Consider the following 7143-nt stretch of genomic DNA (forward strand, 5'->3'; position numbering starts at 1 on the left):
CCTTAACCCCCTTCCCCCATAACTATGAGCCATATATTTTATTCATGTTATTATATTATTATTATTATGTATTACAAAAGAAATATTGTGCAGAGATAACAGCCGAAATGTTCTCTAAGCTAAAGAAAGAGTGTCCTGGAATGGCTCTCACAGCCAGAACACCTTCTGCTGGTCATCTGAAGTAATGCCACACGCTCTGAATACAGTATTGGAAAATGTGCTCCAGCTGGGATTCCCTCCGTTCGTTATCTACATCAAGAGTTACGGAATAGGTGCAGCTGGTGGAAGGTTGCCCAATAAACAGCAAAAGCAACTGTATCTCGAGAGAAAGTGTGGGTCGGAACACAAAATGATGCTGCTATTTTAATTAAAAGTTTTCTGAACCCCTGCCATGATTTATATAAAACCCTGTGAGAAAACTGATAAAGACTCCTTTCACACTGAATCATTTCTATTTTGTACTACAATGGGGAGTGGGGTTTAGGGTGGTGATGTGTCAAACCTTATAAAGCGGACGAGTAGAGAAGTTCCATATGGCAACCAATCAGCTGCTAGCTATCATTTATCTAGTACATGCTACATACGCGATAACTGGCATTCCCCGACCTAACCTCCCGGCGTGATGCTGTTTTCCCGGCGCAAAGGGCAGAAAACAGCCTCGCGCCGGGACTTTTGTCGGATTTCTTCTCTCATCCTTGGAGGGATGAGAGAAGAAATCATTAGTCGGACTTATCAGCGCGGTGTATTGAATAGCTCCGGGAGCTCACTCCCGGAGCTATTTACATCGCGCTGAATAGAATCGTGCCCAATGATAGATAAATGTTGATTAACCAGCTAATGGGCTGCCCTATCTTAAGGGACCTATCCATTAGATGACTTTTTGAACGATCCAACCAAAACTAGGAGGTTTTGGTTGGAACGTTCAGAAAGTCGTCTAATGGATAGCCGGGAAGGACCAGCCATGCGCGTGCACGCTGGATCCTTGACGACCCCGACTCTCTCGGAGACATGCTCGTCAACCTGACGACGAGCATCAGGTTCCCCATGTTCACAGATAGGAGGTTGGTCTCCTGCACTGAATGACCTGAAGGACTGAACGCTAGACATTCAGTTTTTCAGGTCGCCTAATGGCCAGGCCCCTTAAGAAAAGAGCTGTCAATTCAGCAGGTGACACCCATTGTGTAGCTATTGCAGTGTGTGGCCCCAACTAAAGTCAATGAGACTGATGATGAGCTTTATTTACAGCCATTTGTAGAGCACATCCTGTATGTTTTCGTGCTGCGCATGTGCTGGCCCCAAGCGGAAACGTACAGGCGATGCAGCTTCACACGCATTTTAGTCACATCTCCATTTGCATCTGAAGGGGCATAACTGCTCTGTAATGGAGGGTCCTCATGTAAGCAAAATCCAGGCAGGGCGTGTCCATGGAACCGCAGGCTAGTCAGAGTTGGACAGAAATGTATATACCCTGTTTTCTGATGGTTTTTTTTACACCACGTATAGGCTGACACAAGGACACACTGACAATGATGAGTATCAAACCAAGCGTATAGAAAGGGGTGCCACAAAGATGGGTACAGCCTCCATGTTTCTCCCCTCCTGGCAATTGGAACCCTCACTCTAGTGCCTAACCTTAAACTTTCCCCCACCACAGCCTAACCCTAAATCTCCTGGCAGAGCCTAACCCTAACTGCCAGCTTTCAAAATTTCACATGTCGACATTGTGAACATATCAACATTCTGTAGATGCCGACATGGTGCTTATCAGTATGGCATTAGAAGAACGCAGGTTTTTTTCCTTAGTGCAGGAACTGCAAACATAAGGACTGAGGGCGCCAAGAGGCAGGAGGAGTGGGTACTAATTACCCTGGGCTTGTTTCAAAGGCCTGTCATGGGCTTGGGTACACCCCCCCCCTTCTTACCTGTCAGTGGCAGCAGCCTCTCTCCCCAGCCCAGCACAGGCTGAGCAGCAGTGGCCTGCTCTGCCTGCCTGCTGTGTGGGGGGAGTAATCACACTGATTGCCCCCTTGGATTGCCCCCTGGCTGAGTGGCGGTGCCAGGGGGCTGCTTTTCACTGCCAATAATATTTGTCCATATTTTTTGAAGGGGTGTGTGGCTAAGCCCAATACTGTCCTTGAGCCCTGGCTCTGCCCCCTACAATATATTCCAAAAATCGAAATAGCTGAGTTTATTCAGCGAGTGACCAGGGCAGTTCCAAAGATTCATGCCTCAGTTTTTTCCAGCTGTAATTGAAGGTGTAATTCTCCGAAAGCAGTTAAGCTTGAAAAAGGGTACAGGGCCAAATTCAGGAAGAACAAGTCAGTTCAGATAGTTAGAAAATGACTGAGAGCATATTCTCCTCCATCCATCAGTACTAATGATACCTTCAAAAGAATAATTAATTAATTAATGGAGCTACTGGTTTTCTAACATCTACTTTGCAACCCCATAATTATGTACTAATCTCAAAGAAAAATGTACAGATGATCTGATGAATAGGTCTTAATAATGGTAAAATGCTTGAGGTCACCTATGAAACGGACACAGTTAAATCTATCCTGCATATGGTCAACATCTAAACGACCATCTCTCTAGAGAGAGCATATTAATAATTTTCCGGTGTTTATCATTGGGAGACAAGCTGCCAGTCCGCAAACTGTGTGCGCAAAAAATAACCTTTTGATTGTTCATATATTAATAATGTTGTTCACAAAGAAAGTTCTACATTTAGCCAATGTCCAACAACATGACATATTGACAAGATAGGAATTTATCGCTATGATTTTAGTATCGTATGAGAATACATTTAAATATGTGCATAGAATAATACAACCGTATAATGTTACTGTAAGTATTTTATTCTAGTTGAGGCTAGTTTGAGGCACATTTTTCGTCACAGTGTTACTTTTAGTTTTTCCTGTTTGGATAGCTTGAGTGTGACTCAGTCTTGTGTTTGAAATTGAGATGCATTGTATTCATTCTAGTGGTGATACCATTAGTCATTGCCTGTTAGACTCTTAGCTTATTAAATACAATGTTTATTTTCATAGGCATCTGAAGTTTTTATTGTGTAACAATCCCTGGCCATACGCTGCTCTCCCCTCTGAGATATGTAAATATTCTGTGTTTCATGCACAGGTTTTTAAAATCTTATCTGTGGTCCTGATTCAGAGATGGAAGCTGCAATTTCGTATTGAACGTGCATAAAGACACCCACTGCTGCCTTTTTACCTGCATGCGACGACGCATACCTGCGTAAATATCGGTAACAATGAAGCACATTGGCGGCTATCTTACCCTTGCGGCAGGTCTGACCTGCCGCAGCCTTGGGTGCCCTACTGACACACAGAGCTGCGTATGCAGTAGCAGTGGCTAATTTATGCACAGCCATGTAACAGTGGGGGTCATTCAGACCCGCTCGCGAGCGGCAGGACGCTCGCAAGCGGGTCGATGTTCCCCACTGCGCATGCGCACAACGGAGGGAGCTCCGTCGTGCGCATGCGCGAGACCCGGCGAGCGACGGGCTCACCATCGCTCCGTGTCTCGCACCAAAGGGGGTGTGCTGTCGATGTTGATTGAGGGGGCGTGCCTGCCAGACGGAGGCGTTCCCATGGGAATGCCTACTGTCTCAAGCCGGCCCCACTGACATCACTAGTGATGTCAGTGGGAGTGATTTTGGCTCTGATAGAGCCAAAATCACTCCAGGGCTTGCGGCAGCGAGACCCTACCGCTTGGTCTCCATCGCAAGCCCGATGGTCGCGATCGTCTAAACCATCGCGACCATCATCATGGACGCTCGCTATAGCTGTGGGTGGTCACCCACAGCTATGCGAGCGTCCATGAGGATGCTCCAAAAAAAGGTAGGAGGGCCCTGATTCAGAGCGAGCGCTCTGGTCAGAGCATTCAGCTCTGAATCAGGCCCAGTGTTCAAATGCCCAGGCACGTCTGCATTTTTCTGTCCATCCCCCCGTCAGCACCTCTAAATGCTCACATTCTGTCAATCACTCTGTGATGGTCCTCCATGGCCTGCGTGATCACAGTGCCTTCGCGCACTGCGATGCGAACACAATGGCGTGAAAATTGCATTAGCGTCCATCTCTGAATCTGTCCCTGAATGTCCTACAATCTGTTATTCCTCTATCAAGTGATGATCAGGTACTGGACATTTTTATGTTTCTGCGCTGTCCTACTTCACAAATAATGATGGATTTACAAGAATTCTCACAAACACTGTCAGTGCCAGATCCTGCTTGATCGCTACCAAATTGTTATACACACAAACCTATGCAAAGTTGACAGAAATGATGCCAATGTCTTAAAAACGTATGGAAATACATTAATTATATAGTTCGGCCATGCCCTGTCCATCTGAGTTTACATTTTCTCAAGATTTATACTTAACTCATATTGACAGCATTTTAATTTATAATTCTTGCACAACCTTGTGTCCTGAGGGTGTAGTGTACATTGATAAACTAACTAGAAGATGTACAAGGATTCATGTTTGCAGTGATTTGTGAGTCCTCAGATCAGAGTGTTATCTCAGGCTTGGATTTTGCCATTGAAACAGATCTGGAACCTGGAATCGGTCTTTTAATTGGGTAATCTGGGTCATGATAAGACCGTTACTAAATACATGGGTCTTAGCAGGGAGAAATCAGGGATAGTGGAGAGTCCAGAGATAATGGCAAATGAGAGCCAATGGGTGTGGTGGAGACCGTTATTACCATAACAGCATCAATGGAGGCAGAAGAAGATGCAGGCCACTGAAGATGGTGGTAGTGTAAATGGAGGAATGCAAACATCTGCTGATATAGACTGAATACAGGAACTGGTCAGAAACTCAGAAGGGATGCATATAGTGCAACCTGGTAGTAGACTAAAGGGTATTCCACTGGTAGCAAGGTTACAGGAACACAGACAGGATTGCACACTGGTAGCAAAGTCACATAAACATGAGGTTCAGGCAAGCTGGGTCAGGTAATAATGATTGCAGTGCGCAAAAATCCAGTAAAATAGCAGCACCTCTGGTTGGAATAATATACTACAGTACTAAAGCTAAAGTCTAAATTTCATAGCGACCAGTACTGCAACTACTGACACACTGTCACACTAGAATCAAAAAAACAAACACTGGATAACTAGTTCATAGACTCTTTCCACAATATGTACCCCGTGACGGTCTGCGAGGCCTATTAGTGTGTACAGTAGTTTGAGGTGTAGTAATACAGCAGGGCTCTCAAGAAAAAAGAGACAAGCTAACAAAAATGGTTAATATTCTTACAACAACCCCTCCCCCCTCTTGTCAAAAAAGTCAGCACATCAGCTACCCACTGCAGAAGCAGTATTATGTAATGTAACAGCAACAATAAAAAGCACTTACAAGTCTTTCAGCATAAAACCAGATTTTTTTATATCACTAAGGGGTCTATGTACTAAGCAGTAATAAGAGACAGAGTGAAAAGTGATAAGTAAGTGATAAGGTACCAGCCAATCAGCTCCCAACTGTCATTATTCAAACACAGCCTGTGAGATGGCAGTTGGGAGCTGATTGGCTGGCACCTTATCACAGACTTATCACTTTTCACTCTGTCTCTTATCACTGCTTAGTACATAGACCCCTAAATATTTTAGGAATTAGGAAACAAGTGGTGACAATTTGTTGCCCATACTTTCAGATCAATAAAGTACCTTAAATATATCATGGTTTATACAAAATGGTCAGCGTGCTAATCTACGTATATAGGGGCCCATTTATCAACAAGTTTTATCATATGCAATGAGTTTTAAAACTCATTGCGTATGATAAATAGTGCTCCAGCCAATCAGCTCCCAACTGTCATTTTTCAAATAGATCTCAGTTAGGAGATGGAGCACCATTATCATACACAACGAGTTTTACAGCTCATTGTGTATGATAAAACTCATTGATAAATGGGCATCATAAAGAGATATTGGTAAAATATTCTATATATAATGCCTATCTCTTTATAAGCGCAGACCCTAAACAACTGGGGCACCTTTCAAAAGAAGATACAATTGTAGGTACACTATTCTCCACAAATGCTATTTGATGATTGTAATTGTCCTAGTGATGCTTTCCATGGCTACGATTCCTCTCTAATGTTCCTCCCTTATAAATTGTATACACTTTGTATATATTAACCAATACAAAGAGATTACTTCATCATTATAGACACTCCCCTGGCATATAGGCTGCATGGTTGTATGTATCCGCTATAGCCATTTTATTTTTCTTTTGGTCTTTTGGGGAATCGTTTGGAAAGTTTATAGTCTATGTAATTGCTTAGACAGGACCATAAAATAAACCTTGATAGGATAATTACTACCAATAAAAATACCAAGATTCCTGATTCCATTTTAGACTTAAAAAGTTGGAATAAACAAGAGATTATCCGTGGGGCTGAAATTAAATATCCTGAGGCTGCATACACCTTTCCATGTGCACTCTGGGACCAGTTGAGTAGATGTAAAAAGTTACGTTGACTCTTCAAGTTCACCGTTCTTTGTCAGCAGATCTGGCATGAATGATACATTGGGGATTAACGCCAAACAGACATCAGTAGTCAAATGTTGTGTCGAGAAGTCTGCTTCAACACTTGGATCACTTCTCAATGCCTTGTTAAATAAAAGTAGAAAGATGACATGGATTTTTAAATATTTATTTTATTCAGTATTGTTTTATTTTAAACAAACATTTATATACTTGTATCATTTAATAGACAAATGTATTAGTCATTTAAAAACAATAATTTTATTTATGATTTATTGACGATTATTTTACCTTTAACAATGTTATCCCTTTTTGTTTTTTTTAATTAATAATAACAATGAAACCCATGATTTAATACATTTGATGAGCTATAATAAGGCATTAAGGGTCATTTGATGATATATATGCAAATGGCCATCATCCATAGCAGCCATCCAGGTTTTGATTGTGCAAAGTCACGATTCGGGGCAGGGGCAGATTGGGGCTGTAATTCGACCCAGGCATCTCTTACTGCCCGCTCTTGCGGCGCACGCACAAGAAAAAGGGTGTGGCCATGCCTCACAAGGGTGTGGCCTCGTGACATGTCCCATCTCTTTTTCATGCTGGCTGGGCTAAGCGCCAGAAGGCGG

At 42.9% G+C, this 7143-nt stretch overlaps 1 protein-coding gene across 1 annotated transcript; it reads right to left on the reverse strand.

Annotated features, from left to right (window-relative positions):
* Positions 1-6248: 6248 nt before the first annotated feature.
* Positions 6249-6380, reverse strand: SMIM38 (small integral membrane protein 38). Its single transcript, XM_088461499.1, has one exon. The coding sequence runs from the start codon at positions 6378-6380 to the stop codon at positions 6249-6251; it is 132 nt and encodes a 43-aa protein (XP_088317625.1).
* Between the last annotated feature and the right edge of the window lie 763 nt (positions 6381-7143).

The sequence above is a fragment of the Taudactylus pleione genome, unplaced genomic scaffold (assembly GCF_031769625.1).
Source record: "Taudactylus pleione unplaced genomic scaffold, aTauple2 ptg001060l, whole genome shotgun sequence".
NCBI lineage: Eukaryota > Metazoa > Chordata > Amphibia > Anura > Myobatrachidae > Taudactylus > Taudactylus pleione.

Bases quoted from the DNA above. Each gene is read 5' to 3' on its own strand.
- SMIM38 (XM_088461499.1), bottom strand. From the start codon at position 6,380: ATGGAATCAGGAATCTTGGTATTTTTATTGGTAGTAATTATCCTATCA.